The 17,655-nt window shown below is 35.3% G+C and overlaps 2 protein-coding genes across 2 annotated transcripts; both read right to left on the bottom strand.

The window, feature by feature from the left end:
- Window positions 1–3,402: 3,402 nt before the first annotated feature.
- Window positions 3,403–5,611, bottom strand: LOC105343882 (E3 ubiquitin-protein ligase Trim36-like). The gene is made up of 2 exons (XM_034468782.2): window positions 5,497–5,611; window positions 3,403–4,938 (listed from the first exon to the last, which is right to left on the bottom strand). Exon 2 carries the CDS (start codon window positions 4,901–4,903, stop codon window positions 3,680–3,682), a length of 1,224 nt encoding a protein of 407 aa, XP_034324673.2. The 5' UTR covers window positions 4,904–4,938; window positions 5,497–5,611; the 3' UTR covers window positions 3,403–3,679.
- Window positions 5,612–11,133: 5,522 nt separating this feature from the next.
- LOC105343899 (uncharacterized) lies at window positions 11,134–14,322 on the bottom strand. The gene is made up of 2 exons (XM_066088873.1): window positions 14,155–14,322; window positions 11,134–13,213 (listed from the first exon to the last, which is right to left on the bottom strand). The coding sequence occupies exon 2, from the start codon at window positions 13,204–13,206 to the stop codon at window positions 11,527–11,529; it is 1,680 nt and encodes a 559-aa protein (XP_065944945.1). The 5' UTR covers window positions 13,207–13,213; window positions 14,155–14,322; the 3' UTR covers window positions 11,134–11,526.
- Between the last annotated feature and the right edge of the window lie 3,333 nt (window positions 14,323–17,655).

Raw genomic sequence — 17,655 nt, 5'->3', positions numbered from 1 at the left:
TAATATCATGTAGGTGACGTTATAGAAAGTTCAAATTGACCACATTTATAGATATCTTCAATTTATATATACAGTTACTTGAGATATATTGACAAAACCGCCAAAAAATAAAGATATTTGTAACAAAATGCACTAGTAGCTGACTACATAAAGAGAGATATCTGAGTAATTGTGTCGTAATATGATGTGGATGAGTTGACAGAATGTTGATATTAGCAAGACTGGCATATATCTTCAATTTAAATATACAGCTTCTCGAGATATATTGACAAAACCGCCAAAAAATAAAGATATTTGTAACAAAATGCACTAGTAGCTGACTACATAAAGAGAGATATCTGAGTAATTGTGTCGTAATATTACGTGGATGAGTTGACAGAATGTTGATATTAGCAAGACTGGCATATATCTTCAATTTAAATATACAGCTTCTTGAGATATATTGACAAAACCGCCAAAAAATAAAGATATTTGTAACAAAATGCACTAGTAGCTGACTACATAAAGAGAGATATCTGAGTAATTGTGTCGTAATATTACGTGGATGACTTGAAGGAATGTTGATATTAACAACCCTTGAAGATGTCTTTAATCTTTTTGTATGGCTACATGAGTTGCATGAAAAAATTGTCTTTAAAATAGATATAGTGAAACGAAATGCACTTGTAGCTGACAAGATTAAGAGGGATATCTGAGTAATTTTGTTGTAATATGAAGAGGGTGACATGATAGATTGTTATAATTAATAACACTTTTTTGATATTTTCAAACTATAAGTACAGCTACTTGAGTCAAATAGACAATATTGTCTAAAATATAGATATTTTAAACGAAATGCACCAATTATCGATGAGAGTATGAGAGGAATATGAGTAAATGATAATATAGTGCAATGTCCATATTATAAGAACACAAATAGAAATCCTAGGTATGTTTTCTTACTTGGACAGTAACTAGTAACTAGAAGCCAAGTTTCTTTCATCTGTAGCCAGTTACTAGTAGCTAGCTTTTCTTACCTTTCGTAGCCAGTTACTAGTAGCCAGTTACAAGTAGCCAACTTTTATTTAATCTCGGAGCCAGTTACTTGTAACTAGCTTTTCTTACTTCTCGTAGCCAGTTACTAGTAGCCAGTTATTAGTAGCTAACTTTACCTGAGTAATTTTGTTGTAATATGAAATAGAAATCCTAGGTATGTTTTCTCACTTGAACAGTAACTAGTAACTAGAAGCCAAGTTTCTTTCATCTCGTAGCCAGTTACTAGTCGCTAGCTTTTCTTACTTCTCGTAGCCAGTTACTAGTAGCTAACTTTACCTATCTATTTCAATATAAAGCATACACAGTCACCATGTTGAGTTTGTTCCTAAGACATCAATTTACCTGTCTTAAAGTTAAGACTTAACTTAGGAATTCCATAAGATAAGACTGGAATAGTGTAACGGATAAGTAATGAACTTAGGAAAAAGTTCTTACCTAAGATATAACTTAGTCCTAAGTATGCTTTGTGAAACGGGCCCCAGATGGCCAAAGTCTAGTCTATCTGACATATATGAATTAATTTTCACATGCACTAGTAACTTCTGGGTTAGTTTTCTGCTATATACGGCATAAAATCAGTTTTGCATTTAATAACTATTTAAATTAAAATTGAGTTACCGTGACTGACGTCCTACCCCTAGCTGGTATTGCTGTATTAACGTTAGATCACAGCTGTTGTCCCATGAAGATGATTCCACGTCCTCATTTTATTGATTAGTCAAAGAAAATGTATTGCTTATGGGCCATCTTCTTTATCTTTGTTAATGTAAGCACAGCTTGCAAGTATAATTGTATCTTTTATTTCATTCATTTATCCTTAAAAAGCCTCTTTTTTTGAATTTGTTATTTGTAAAGGGGATATTAATTTTATTATCCTATGCCAATGCTTCCAAAATATGTGTCCTTCACATGGTAAAAATTCATCTCATCACACACGCCCTTAACTACAATCTGTCTGCCATGTATTTCGCAACCCTTTCACCCTTATCATATATCAATGTAGCTGCCATTAGAAGAAGACAACTCTGTTTAAATGTTGTTCAAAATGAAATTGGTTTGTTTAACCAAGTTTATCCCAGGTAGTAATAACACTCTATCTATGCACAAATGATCATATTATCAATCCATTAATATGCATACTGTCCATACACCAATTGGCGCACTTTATTTATTTACCAATAGCCACACTTTGTCCATACAATAAAAGTCATACAGTCTTACAGCAATAGTCACACTGTCTATCCAGCAATATACAATTTGTCCATGATGACCTATTAATAAAATGTAATGTGGCCAAAGTCAAAAATAGCTGATTCGTTGTGGCTGAATGGCTTAGTGGTAAGAGCACCAGACATTCGGTTACTTTATAGCCCTGGGCTTATTGTGTTGAGAATTTGATATTACTAACACACGATGCAATTATATTTCGTTTACTACTTCATGTTTGTAAGAATATTCAAACTGTCTATAATTGGAAATGTGCTCTTGCAAAATAATATTACATTATTTATCAAGGAATTTTTAATGAATTAAAATCTATGACTAAATCAAGCTGTATCTTTCTTGCGCAATCATATCCCACATTTTCTTTAAAAACATATTAGATAGTAGGTGTATTTTAGAACATGAAGTGAACATGTACTTTTTTTCCTTTAAAAACAATCCTATCGCGGACGGTAAATTTAGGAAAAACTTGGAAAAAACCTTAATCAGTGAATTTCTAGAGTAAGCTCTCATGGTAATCGTTCATTTTCAAGATATTTAATTTTTCGAAGTGTTCCACCTTTTTAAGCAACAAACAGATAGTCGTTCTTATCTGTACACAGCCCCCTGGGCACTTCAGTCCACAGTCGATGTAGCGGAGGAACTGTCCGTCCTGGTCTATGACGTCGATACAGTCATTACTTATATCAGATATGAGTATCTGACATTGACTGTCTGTGGCTAGTCCAAGAGGACAAAACAGTCTGTTCTTTGGAGCAGTCATCTGTCCGGTATACCGGAATCGGAGTTTTCCTGCTTGATCCAACACAACGACTGCCCCGGCTTGACAGTCAACAACACAGATATCCAAGTTCCTGTTCTCTGTAATATATTTATGACCACTGTATGAATGAAACAGACGCTTTCCGTTCTCATCAAACTGGATGCTTTGTTTTTCTTCAGTACCAGAGTAACGCACAACTCTAGCTTGCTTTTGATCGCAACTGTCCATTATGACCAGAAGGTCACCATATTTAAGCATTGAATCCTTATTTTTTGAAAGATATAGTCTCATAACTGCAACGGTGTGAGCATACAAATTGAATAACGCGCGTTAGAGCGTTATGAAAATTTGTTTGCACACACCGTTGCAGTTATGAGACTATATCTTTCAAAAAATAAGGATTTAATGCTTATATTTACATTTTTTTTACCTTCTTGCCTTGGACGCAAATGCGAATTATACCTCAAATTACTGTATTATCCTATGGGTAAGTTCAAATTAATGGAAGAGCCACAGTAACAGCCACAAGCGTGATCTTTGATTTTCGCTTGTGACGTTGTATTTATCAGCGTTCAACGTTTGTGACGTCACAATTAAAACTCGTGTTTTTACCTTTTAGTACCCTGTCTGTGTTATGGTGCTATATCTGCAGTAGCTTTACATGCAAAATATATGGGGAATGTAAATATAGGGTATTACACACATTAAGGGGTTTCCATTATCGAGAGTGAGCAGGGTTTGTGTTTTATCATTTTTCTTCAGGTTTATTGTTTGTTTGTCCCCGTCTGTATATACAAGGTGGCCGTCTTTATCAAGCGTAATGTCCCAAGGCTTATTCCCGGACTCAGTTCTGGCGCGTTGCATTTTTGAACCCCCCTTTTCTGTTAGCCTTATGCTCTCTATGGTACAGTCATTGCCTGTTGTGAAGACCATGTCATTTCCTCGACAGACCACACTATACAGGCACGCTGAGTGGCAGGATTGAATCGATCTGATTATCTCCGGTTCCTCCATCAACTCTTTGAGGGGACTGGAGTACAAAGCAGCTGGCATCTCTGTGTACACGACTTCAGTCTGGACATCCTCCACAGACTGACTCCCAAACATGGCTTCTTGTTCTGTCTCAGATATCATCCTAGGCTTAAACTGAGGCACCTTAACATTGACTGTTTGTGGTAGCATTTTAAACTCTTGACATCTTGACTCGTAGGAAGAGACAACTATGAGGCTCTGAGAATCGAGAACATTTTTAGCGTTGTCAATCACCTCCCCAATGCTAGAAATTTTGCCATCAATTGCAGTGATTTCCTGTTGTAAAGTTCGAACCTGGATGTTTCTAAAATCATCAGCTTCTGCTTTCAGTATATTGACAGTTTTATTAATGTCTAAATGTTTTAATTCACCATGTTTTACAATTTCCCTGACAACTTCCTCATGTTTTCTTTCTATATGATCAAGTTCATTATATAACTGTTGGGCCATCGTTACATATGATGGCAGAATTAGACTGTTAATAAGCCTTTTATCATTTGCAGCCTTTTTCTTTCTAAATTCAATAATTTGCTGTATTTCCATTATTTTGTGATCGGAATGGCTTCCTGAGGCAATGCAGCTAGAACAGACTTGGGTCTGGCACTGTTTACAAAACAGATCGCAGCGTTTTCCAGAGTGAGTACTAATCAGGCATTTATTAGGATGCTGGCCAGGTCTTCTAGACTGAAACCGCACAAATTGATGGCCCGTGGGTTCACCCATCATCGTGTGTTCCCCTACACAGGCTGTACACAGGTTGGTGAGGCACGTGTCACAGTATATCTGTACCAAGGCCGTCTCACACAGGTTACAGTACACTGCTTCCTGGGCACTGCTGCGGAGGTCCATATTAGTTCTAAATATTCATTCATCTTTTATTTCCTCTATAAAGAGATACAGAATTAAGAATTAAGTTAATTAACACATTAATCTATGTACAGTTCAAATAATATTTTCAGATAAATCATAAACATAAAGTGATCAAGTGATACAAATGTTCCATTTGTTCTACAAAATTCAATTTCATCAAATTGGCAAAGAAAAGAAGTGAAGATTTGAGAGATTAATGACGATTTAATCGGTAAAATATTTATAACTGAAAAATGTGGGTCGGTTGATATCATAATAAGTAGCTGAATGACACTTGAATCAGGAAATGGGTAAATAGAGACAAGGCAGCTTATAATTATTAAGTTAATAAAAATAGATAACAAATGTACAAGTAACAGATTTCTGTAAACTATTCATTATTGAACATTGCCTTATCAAAAACAATCAAATAGTTGACAGAGTCCATCTCAAAGAAAACAAAACGGAGGGCCCAAGTCTAATCTATCTGACATATATCAATTAGTTTTTAACAGGGATTGGTAACTTATGTTATGGCCTACAGCAATGAATAACATTAAATACTTTTATACTTTAAACCATGAAAACATTACCGTGGCTAACGTCCTTCCCGTAGCTGGTATTGCTGTAACATTAGATCCCAGCTGTTGTCCTATGCATGTGATTCCACGTCCCCATTATATTGATAAATCAATGGAAAGTCAAAGGAAATGTATACTAGAGGGCTATCGTTTAATCTTCACAGTTTAAATCACAAAATGCTTCTCTATTTAGGATATTTCATCTTTTGGAGTTCTTCCAAATTATCTTCTAAATGAAAAACAACAGTTTTTAGCTCACCTGAGCTGAAAGCTCAAGTGAGCTATTCTGATCACATTTTGTCTGTCGTCCGTCCGTCTGTCTGTCTGTAAACTTTTCACATTTTCAACAACCTTTCAAGAACCACCGGGCCAATTTCAACCAAACTTAGCACAAAGCATTCTTAGCCTAAGGGGATTCAAAGTTGTAAAAATTAAGGTACACGCCTTTTTGCAAAGGGAGATAATTAGGAATTTATGAAAATTTTCGAGGAATTTTCAAAAATCTTCTCACGAACCATAAGACCAGGAAAGCTGAAACTTGTGTATATTCAAAGTTGTGAAAATCATGACCCCCGGGGGTAGGATTGGGCCACAATGGGGGGTCGAAGTTAAACATAGGCATATATAGAGTAAATCTTTAAAAATCTTCTTCTCGGAAACTAATCAGCTAGAAAAGCTGAAACTTGTGTGGAAGTATCCTCAGGTAGTGTAGATTCACAGTTGTGAAAGTCATGATTCCCAGGGGTAGGGTGGGGCTACAATGGGGGGTCAAAGTTTTACATAGGAATATATAGAGTAAATCTTTAAAAATCTTCTTCTCAGAATCTAATCAGCCAGATGATGCTTTATAATTGTTGGCCCCAGGACAATTCTTAGGCCTCACAAGAGGGTTCAGAGTTTGATGTAGGTTTATAACCCATATAAACAATTGTTAAGGATCTTTCTGAGAACTGCATTACTCAACATGTGATATGACTATAAAATCGTCCTGTTAGAAAAGGGACTAATGATTATAAACATAAGAATATCCAGGGGGAAAATGGATTTTATTTATACAGGATCTAAATGTATTATTGTATATTGTCCAGATAGTTTATATTATGACTCCATTAAGCTGATTTTATCATACCTATTGTTCCTCAGGTGAGCGATGTGGCCCATGGGCCTCTTGTTTTATTATAACTCTACGTTACCCTATGCCAGTGTTGTTAAAATTGTCCTTACATAGCCCTGATTTCTTATGGAAAGGTTAATCTCATCTTTTATTACCAACCATAAATACAATATGTCAGTCAGGCAACTCCTGACATATTTCACATATTTCATTCAAGCATCCATTACAAAAAGAAAACTATCATAAGAATGTCAGTATTTTAGATGTTTGTACATCCTCCACAGACAGACTCCCAAACACGGCTTCTTGTTCTGTTTCAGATATCATCCTAGAATTAAATTGAGGCACCTCAACATTGACTGTTTGAGGTAGCATTTTAAACTTCTGACATCTTTAGGCATATTTATTGTAAAATACTAAGGGATGTTTTTTGATTTAGATTTTTGTTTGTTTTTCCAGAGAACCAAAAGCCTGCTAAGCGGTAAAGCATCTCTCTGAATCAGCCTATGGGACGCCTGTGTGAATTAGCCTATTGGCCGTCTCTGACCAATGCCTCAGTGAGTGGGCAGTGATGGACTTCTTTAAATCACAACCCTATTAGAGCAATATTGGTCACCTCCAAGGCTAGATATTGGTCTGCAGTCATCCCTCTCATTACTTTCTCATTCCTTACTTACGTGCTAATTATGATAACAATAAGTGCACTGTTCAGAGCATATGGTTTACTTTTGTATAATCATTTGGACTGAAATACTGTTTCATGATATTATTGCTTGACTAAAATGAAAGGTTCTAAGTGGGATGTAAGAACTATGTAACTGTTGTGTGGTATATGTGGACTCCAGTGGGAGTTGGTTGTTGTTTACATACATGGTATGATGTCACAACGAAGATGGTACATATATCCATAGATTGTTGTTTACACTCAGATGTTGTGTGTATTGAAATTGCCTCAACATACAGGACTGTTGTGATTTTCGTGTTGAAGCCAAGCAATGGTCCAGAGACCAAACACTTTATTTCTGAGGAATATCCGTCAGTGTTGAAGCATTTAGCTCCAAGTGTTCAGTGTCAAGTGTAGAGAAACACACTGAGTTTTATTTTTGTGCTATTTCTTGTTATATGTTATTAAGTTTATTTAGTGAACTGTTAAAAAGTTCTTCGTACGAGAATGTCTGAAAGAATGAGTTAAGTTGTCATGAATGGTACATGTAATTAAAAATTGTTTGTGTATTGATGTGTGGAGAAGAAGCATGTGTGTTGTGTTAAGACGTTGTTCATCACATTCAGCCTCCAACTTATCGGTTATATTTTATCCCAACACCGTTATTTCAGGACAAAAAGTGACCACATTCAGAGTGGTTAGATAACAAAATGTTGTAATTTGATTTAAAATTCGTACATATTACCTGGTAGTGATAATGTCCAAATATTTTACATTTAATTTAGATTCTGAGAGTAAACATTGAGGCCAGTGGCCTTGTCAATAATTAGAATTATTTTTGAAAACAGAAAACATTATTATGTTGTTCAGTTGGCTTTTTGCAAGTATGAATAGAGAGAATTTATAGGAATGCCAATTTTTTTATTTATTTTTTTTTGGGGGGGGGGGGGGGGTGTAATAAATACATGTACCGTTTTTTTACAAGTCTTTGTAAAATTATGATGTAATAATTATTAAGCCACATAACTTCACTCTAACAATGTACCAAATTTTTTGTGTCGTGCCAACAGTGGGTTTTAAGCATTTATTATTTATTATAAATTCCCCCAAATTGCTGTAAGTAGTTGGTATCATTGGTACTTTTCTTGAGTATCCTTGGGTGAGGGGAAAGGGGATGAACAGATAAAAATGTAAATAAATTATTTTTGGAAATCAGTATATTATATAACATATTGTTAAAGTATGAATAGAGAGAATTTATAGAAATACAAATTATTTTTTTTTGGGGGAGGGGGGTTCTAATAAATGCATGTGCTGTTTTAACAAGTCTGTAAAATTTTGATGCTACAATTATTGATCCATGTGACTTCACTATAACATTGTACTGAATTTTTTTGTGTCGTACCAACAGTAGATTTTAAGCATTTATTATTTATTGTAAAATTCCACCAAATTACTGTAAGTGGTAATTTATTGGTACGTTTATTGATTATTATTGGGTGAGGGAAAGGTGATAAAAAGTGTAAATAAGGGTGCCACAGTAATGCAGGAAACAATGTGTACAACTGACAATCTCACTAAATGGTGCTACCCCATACCTCATCTGTATGTCTGTGGTTGTGGAGTAGCTGTTGAAGATTGCCGATGTTTGTGTACCATGAGTACATGTGTATGTCTGTGTATCCAAGATGTACCTGTGTGTATCCAAGATGTACATCTGTATCCATGAGAATATCTGTATGTGTGATTCCAAGATGTTTATTTGTATAAATCCATGTGTACACCTGTGTGCATTCCTAAGATATACCTGTGTGTGTGTCCAAGTGTACCCTAATATATGTGTGTGGGTGTATCAAAGATGTGTATGTGTGCTTGTGTGTTTATTTGTAAGAAAAATTTTTTTAGTTCACTGAGCCGACTTCGTAAGTGACCTTTCTGATCAAATGTTGTCTGTTTTTTTTGTCCATCTGTTTTTAGCATCCTATGTTTTTTAAAAAATTGTTTGCATTTTTTTTAAAATATATATATTTTTGCAAACATAATCAATGTGATGAAGGGAAATAGGAGACAATTGTCAAAATTGACATGGCGGCACTTTCTTTTCGTAAATTTTATAAGTGTGAACAAAAATATGTGCATGATTTGATGATTTTGTATTTGGTACCATATACATGTTGCTACTTGGGTCTGACTCAATGGAAGGTCAGTGTTTAACAATTTTGCTCAGGTGAGAAATGTCGCTTATGGACCTTTTGTTTCTTCACCCACCTAATAAGCACTAGATTTTATGTAAAATACCTGGTATTCAAACAGTCATCCTGCATTTTGATTTTTGATGTTATTTTTATATAAAAGCTAAATGAAGTTTGTTGTAGTCAATGCATGAAAACAAATGTAATCCTGGGTTTTTATGTTCAAAAGTCATCTTATTTCTTTCATGTTGTCAATTTCTTTTCTGGAATTAACATCGATAAAATTGCAGATGTTGAATTGGAAATTGAAGTACTGTTGTGATTTTAATTTAAGACATGTTGTAAATTTATATTTGTGAAACATTTGAACACTAGAACAAAAATTTAAAGAAAAAAATGTATTGTAATAGCTCTCTTATATAGATTTTTCTAGTGTATTTAAAATGAACTTGATTTAAACCTGCATACAGTGTACTTAAAATTGTGACAAAATTATACTGGTTTAATTTCAATGCTAATTTTCAAAAATATGATTTAATGATTTTAATACAAAACACTGAGACAACTTCTGTATGATCTAAATATTTAGATTTCAAAAAGGGCTTTTTTTTATTAAGATGTTGTTGTTGGATAAGTTAGGCATCTGGTGAGGAAAATTGAATGTGTATCAACTTGGTAAAATGGCGGCTAGTTCTGAGTGTTTTATGTGTCTGCCTCTGTTGTTTGGTCTGGTTGTACATCAACCATGTGATCTTTGTTTATATTGCAAATAAAAATATGTATGTCATAAGAATTCTATAGTTTAGTTGTTTTCTTTGGTCACCTGTTAAAATAATCTGTCCCACGATACTGGAGCAGCATCATGAGGACCTGGTCTGTGTAGTGATCCGTGTAAGCCCATCAATTGGTCGGTTAATCCATCAGTCTATCCAATCATCCATTCGTCTTTCGGTCTGACATCACTTATCTAAAGCATATTGCAGCCCTCTGCAGTGACCTTGAATTAAGACTTAATATCAATCTCGATGTCAAAGCAGACTTTTGTGTCCAAATAAATGCTTCGACATCGCATATAATTTCATCCTCGACAAACAGTCTTTATTTTCTTATATTTACATTTTCAACTGTCTTTGTCTGTGATAACATTACGAATCAATTTTGAACTCTAAAACCCAATAACTTTATAAAACATAAGTGGCACAAAATGGGCGTGTCTTATAGCATAACCGAAACACGGTATTGGCTGCGCCGCGGAGTAATACATAGCATATGCTATATAAAAACATAGTGGTTTTAAAATAATGTTGTTTTAAAGTGAACAAATAGGAAATAATATAAATATAAGTAATAAGGAATCATTCTTTGAATATTATGAGGTGATAATTTCGGTCGGAACGTGGTCAAATCTATCACAAAGCCCTTCGGGCTTTTTTGGATTTGATCACGCCCCGACCGAAATTATCACCTCATAATACTCAAGGAATGATTCCTTATTCCTTAATTAATACAAGTAAACACGAAATTTATAACCCGATAAACCTGTGTAAAATTGACATTCCATATAAATTCCTCATGAATTTAAAGGATTATACAGACGCGTTTATTCTGTTTACAGGCTTAGAATTAATTGAAATACCATCACTAAACACAACAAATGGTGCTAATTTTCAATAAAACTTCATGAGGTGTTGAATCCTGACCACAAAAGAGCGGTATTCGTTTGATGGCTTGATGAAAAATGGTGTCGATCTGACAGAGTATTGAAATATATGATGCCAATGAAGTAAAGTACATTATGTTACATTAAACAAAATAGCAAATCCATGCTTGCAGGGGATTCGGTTCCATTCTCATATCGTAAAAATTGTTTAAAAAAATAATAAATGAATAAAGATTAATTGGATATGTGGAAACAGGTTTACAAAGATTCTTTTTCTCTATATTCTCACCGATTACACTCTTGTGTTGTACTTTACATTTCGTTGCCTCCTCCAGCTTAACTCTGATATATTAAGACCACTTTTCAGTAATTCAGTGAATTACTAGAGCATGTCTTCAAGGTATCAAATTCTTCAATTTGACAAATATTTAATTTTTCGAAGAGTTCCACCTTTTTCAGCAACATACAGATTATCGTCCATATCTGTACACAGTCCCCATGGACACTTCAGACCACAGTCGATGTAGCGGAGGAACTGTCCGTCCTGGTCTATGACGTGGATACAGTCGTTACTTATATCAGATATAAGTATCTGACACTGACTGTCCGTGGTCAGTCCAAGAGGACAAAACAGTCTGTTCTTTGGAGTGCTCATCTGTCCGGTATACCGGAATCGGAGTTTCCCTGCCTGATCCAACACTACGACAGCCCCAGCTTGGCAGTCAACAACACAAATATCTAGATTCCTGTTTTCGGCAATATATTTATAACCATTGTATGAATTAAAGAATGGCTGGCCTTTCTCATCAAACTGGATGCTTTGTTTTTCTTCAGTACCAGAGTAACGCACAACTCTAGTTTGCTTTTGATCGCAACTGTCCATTATAACCAGGAGGTCGCCATAGAGGGTATTACATAAATTTAGCGGTATCCAATTATCGAGAGTGAGCAGGACTTGTATTTTATCATTTTTCAGAAGGTTTATAGTTTCCTCGTCTGTATACACAAGGTGGCCGTCTTTATCAAGCGTAATGTCCCAAGGCGGATTTTCTAACTCAGGTCTGGAGCGTTGCATTTTAGAATCCCCCTTTTCTGTTAGCTTTATGTTTTCTATGGTACAGTCATCGCATGTCGTGAAGACCATGTCTTTTCCTCGACAGACCACACTATACAGGCAAGCTGAGTTGCAGGATTGGATTGTATTGACTATCTCAGGGTTCTCCATGAGCTCTTTAAAGGGGCTGGAGTACAATGCAGCCGGTATCTCTGTGTACACGACTTCTGTCTGTAAATCATCCACAGACAGACTCCCAAACATGGAATTTTGCTCTGTCTGGGGTATCACCCGATCTTTAAACTGAGGCATCTTAACATTGACTGTTTGAGGAAGCATTTTAAACTCCTGACATCGTGACACGTAGGAGGAGACCATTATGAGGCTCTGAGAATCGAGAACATTTTGAGTGTTTTCAATCACCTCCTCAATGCTAGAAATTTTGCCATCAATTGCAGTGATTTCCTGTTGTAATGTTTGAACCTGGTTGTTTCTAATAGCATCAGCTTCTGCTTTCAGTATATTGACAGTTTTATTAATGTCTAAATGTTTTAATTCACCATGTTTTTCAATTTCTCTGACAACTTCCTCATGTTTTTTTTCTATATGATCAAGTTCATTATGTAACTGTTGGGCAATCGTTACATATGATGGCAGTATTAGATTGTTAATAAGCCTTTTATCATTTGCAGCCTTTTTCTTTCTAAATTCAATTATTTGCTGTATTTCCATTATTTTGTGATCGGAATGGCTTCCTGAGGCAATGCAGCTAGAACAGACTTGGGTCTGGCACTGTTTACAAAACAGATCGCAGCGTTTTCCATAGTGAGTACTAATCAGACATTTATTAGGATGCTGGCCAGGTCTTCTGGACTGAAACCTCACGAATTGATGGCCCGTGGGTTCGCCTATCATCATGTGTCCCCCAACACAGGCTGTACACAGGTTGATGAGGCACGTGTCACAGTGCATCTGTACCAAGGCTGTCTCACACAGGTCACAGTACACTGCTTCCTGGGCACTGCAGGTGAAATCCATATTTGTTCTAAAAAGAACGTTACCTTGCATTTTAATGAAGAAAAATATTTTACAAGATTTGATATTGTAGATTTGTAATAGATGTCATCAAAATGGCAAAGAAAAGAAGTGACGAATTTGAGAGATTTCTGATGATTTTATCGGTAAAAGATTTCTAACAAAAAATGCGGGTCTTTTGACATCACATTATACTGTTGTGTGACACTTCAATCAGGAAATTGGTAAATAGAGACAAGGTAGCTTATAATTGTTAAGGTCAAGATCTAGTAAATGATCCCAGACTGTCTTTTTGGTGATTTGATTTTATGAATCTTTTCCCGTATTTTACAGCTTTAAAGAAATTATGTAGAAAATATAACAATATTTTAAAGAGGAGGTCAAGAGCTTGTTCAATACCGTTTTTGGAGAGACTGTAGGCGTTCTAGATATATTTCATTAGTCAAAAATGAACAAAACTCCGAGATTTGTTACTTTTATCCTTTATATTTTATAGACAATGGTTGTTTAAAACATAATTTTTTATTGTGTCTACCAAAGATTTAAGCCCTTGTACACCATATGAAACAAAAGATATTGTTATGAAGCATCTTTAAAAGAATTTATATTTTGAATTTCATAAACCTGTAGACATCTTTGATTTACTAAATCTTGACCTTAACTAAATAAAAATAGATGATTACAAATAAGTAATAAAATCGCAATTGTACAAAGTAACCGATTTCTGTAAACTATTCATTATTGAACATTGCCTTATCAAAAACAATCAAATAGTTGACAGAGTCCATCTCAAAGAAAACAAAACGGAGGGCCCAAGTCTAATCTATCTGACATATATGAATTAATTTTTAACAGGCATTGGTAATTTAACTTATGTTATGGCCTACTGCAATAAATAACATCAAATACTTTTATACTTTAAACCATGAACAAATTAAAAAATGGAGTTACCTTGACTAACGTCCTTCCCGTAGCCGGTTTTGCTGTAGATTGCTAGATCCCAGCTGTTGTCCTATGCATGTGATTCCACGTCCTCATTCTATTGATAAATCAAAGGGAAGTCAAAGGAAATGTATACTAGAGGGCTATCGTTTAATCTTTACAGTTTTGAGCACCAAATGCTTCTCTGTTTAGGATATTTCATTTTTGGAGTTCTTCCAAATTATCCTCTAAATGAAAAACAACAGTTTTTATGTTATAACTCTACGTTACCCTATGCCAGTGCTGTTAAAAATTGTCCTTACATAGCCCTGATTTCTTATGGAAAGGTTAATCTCATCTTTTCTTACCAACCCATAAATACATGTACAATATGTATTGTATGTACAAATACAAAATACAGGCAACTCCTTAAATATTTCATTCAAGCATCCATTAGAAAAAAAAAACTATCAATAAGAATGTCATTATTTTAGATGTTTGTACGTCCTCCACAGACAGACTCCCAAACATGGCTTCTTGTTCTGTTTCAGGTATCATCGTAGAATTAAATTGAGGCACCTCAACATTGACTGTTTGAGGTAGCATTTTAAACTCCTGACATCTTTAGGCATAAGACTACACCACAACAAGGCTCTGAGAACCCAGAACATTTTTAGCGTTGTCAATCACCTCCCCAATGCTAGAAAGTTTGCCATCCATTGCAATGAGTTGCTGTTGTAATAACATCAGCTTCTGCTTTCAGTATATTGAGAGTGCTTTCAATTTATGACAGTTTCAATTTACCATGTCTTACAATTGCACTGACTAATTTTTCATATTCTTTTTATACATTATCAAGTTCACCCGACTAGTATCTACATTTCAAAATGTTGACCATAGTTCAGACTAACCTTAGAACTAACTAGTGCCAGTCATCTGGAAGTATGTGGGACCAAGTCTGTATAAATCCAGTAATGAGAAAGAAAATATCTTCGTTAGCTAATGATACACTGTATGACGGTGGAACATTATAGTTTTGGACATTTTTGACGCACTACACCTTATTTAGGTTAATTTGTTTTATTTCCCGTGGCTGATGAGACACCTAGGAACAGTCCATTGATGACGACTGATTCTGGTCAACGAATCAATGAATACCTGAAGATAGTGAGAAGAAATTTCTCAGGAGTTATTTATGCGAATTTTTTCAGTATTTGGAAAATAATGCAGAATTAAAGTCATAGAGACCCACGAAATTCCGTAATGTGTTGCTGAGCACTTTGCGAGGACAGGCCGAGAGCTACTCACACTGAGTACCTGTTTAAAGATTGGTTAGAGAGAATAGTCTGTCCCAAGATATATTATGCAGCACATTTGGACGATTTTTAATAAATATACACATACATGTGAAAGAAGTGCAATTGAAATAGTTGAAAGGGATAATTTCCAAGATAATTTCATTGACACATTATCATCTTTCACTCGGAAAAAATCATAGGAACAAAAACAGATTCCTTGCGGAGATTTATAATAGGGAATGTTTACATATTTTCTCCATTCGGAATACACTCGGAATACATCGCGCATTTTTTCAACGTTATCATCCGGGCTTGCTGCAATACAAAATCCCAGTAGACATCACATTTTTTAGGTGTGTATTGAAACCTGATAAGCTAACAGGGACGTTTCGACTGAGAAATCTTGGAAATTTTTCATTCTTTTGAATGAGCATCGTTTGAACCCTGGGGTATTTATAAATATAAAGCAATCTAGCAAAATCAGAATTCAGGATATCTTGGGACAGACTATACAAAAAAATGTATCAAAGAGACGCCATGTTAAGGAAATCACTGCCTGGTAAATTCCTGCGAGATTTTGGACTGGCAATAAAAGATTTGTTCCAAAAGCCTAATAAGAAAATCCTGAATTAGGACAAGAAAATGCGAAGTCAATTGTTGGATAGGTGTAGACAGTCTGGGGGGTTTTGACTGGCAGTGACACGGACCGGAGCAAAGACACTTCAAGAACTAGTTCTAAATGAATAGAAGAAAAGTGCTTGAGAATTGGGATAAAAGAATTATGAACGGAGACTAAAACAGGCTACAGGCCTGTGTATGAATGGGGAGTTAGATAACAATGATACTGTCAAACCTCCAAGCGCGGGTAACGGATACAACTGTTACAGTATCTCATAATATGAGAGCCACCAGTACATTCAATGTGGCAGACCAGGGAGTAGGGGGCGGCCTTATAACCCCTGGTAAGAGGCAAAAGATGAAAATTTAAACCAAGAGTCGGTTCTCGAAATCATAACAAAAGGGTCAAAAGAGAACTGAGGAAAAGATTTAAACTGATATAATATATGGATACCAGAGGCCAAGAATGAATTGATACCTATCAGAAGCCTATTATGACGCATTTTTGACATTTCTGCAGAATTCCATTTTCCAGAAAATAGGCCAAGGTCATGGGATGTTCTTTGGACGTGTCTTACTTACGTGTTCTTGTTTTGAATAGGGCCTGCAATTTTTTCCTGATCCCCTGAAATTCAGATTCTGTTAACTATTTTACATTCGTTAACTTTATCTAATTTTAATAATAGTTTCACAAATCGTAAAACTATATTTATCCGAAAAAGAAAAATTGTTTTCAGCGTTAATTATAGTATACACTTCTGAAACATATATGATCTCTTTAACTTGGTTTACAGATGCAAAATATGGATCAACGTCGTTTACTATTATAATTTATGGTTAACTATAGTGTACAACCTATCAACCTAGTTTATGACTGTGAAACTACGTTAAGCTCATTTTTGTGAATTGACGAGCCATAAAATTATTTCTTAGAATTCAACCGCTGCCACCGTTACAATGTTTTCTTATAATTTTCTCGGTAAATACTCAGTGCGGATTGCGCAAATTCGAAAATTCCATTCCATTCTCTCTATACAACAAATGGTTACACCACGTCTAGTCAACAAATGGTCATATACTGACCAGTCAGCAAATGGTCACATCCTGACTAGTTAACAAATGGTAGCATCCTGGCTAGTCAACAAATAGTCACATCATGACTAGTCAACAAATGGTCACATCCCGACAAGTCAACAAATGGTCACACTTGTACCATTCAAAAAATGATTACACACTGTGTAGTCAACAGATGGTCACACCCTGTCTTTTCAACTAATGGTCACACTTGAACTAGTCAATAAATGATCACACTTGTACTAGCCAACAGATGGTTATACCCTGACTAGTCAACAAATGGTCACATCCTGACTAGTAAACAAATGGTCACATCCTGGCTAGTCAACAAATGATAACATGCTGACTTGTCAACAAAAAGTCACGTCCTGACTAGTGACTAGTCAACAAATGGTCATATCCTGACTAGTCAACAAATGGTCACATCCTGACTAGTTAACAAATGGTAGCATCCTGGCTAGTCAACAAATAGTCACATCATGACTAGTCAACAAATGGTCACATCCCGACAAGTCAACAAATGGTCACATTCTGACTAGTT

The sequence above is a fragment of the Magallana gigas genome, chromosome 6 (genome assembly GCF_963853765.1).
Source record: "Magallana gigas chromosome 6, xbMagGiga1.1, whole genome shotgun sequence".
NCBI classification, from domain to species: domain Eukaryota; kingdom Metazoa; phylum Mollusca; class Bivalvia; order Ostreida; family Ostreidae; genus Magallana; species Magallana gigas.
This window is presented reverse-complemented; position numbering and strand designations above follow the sequence as displayed.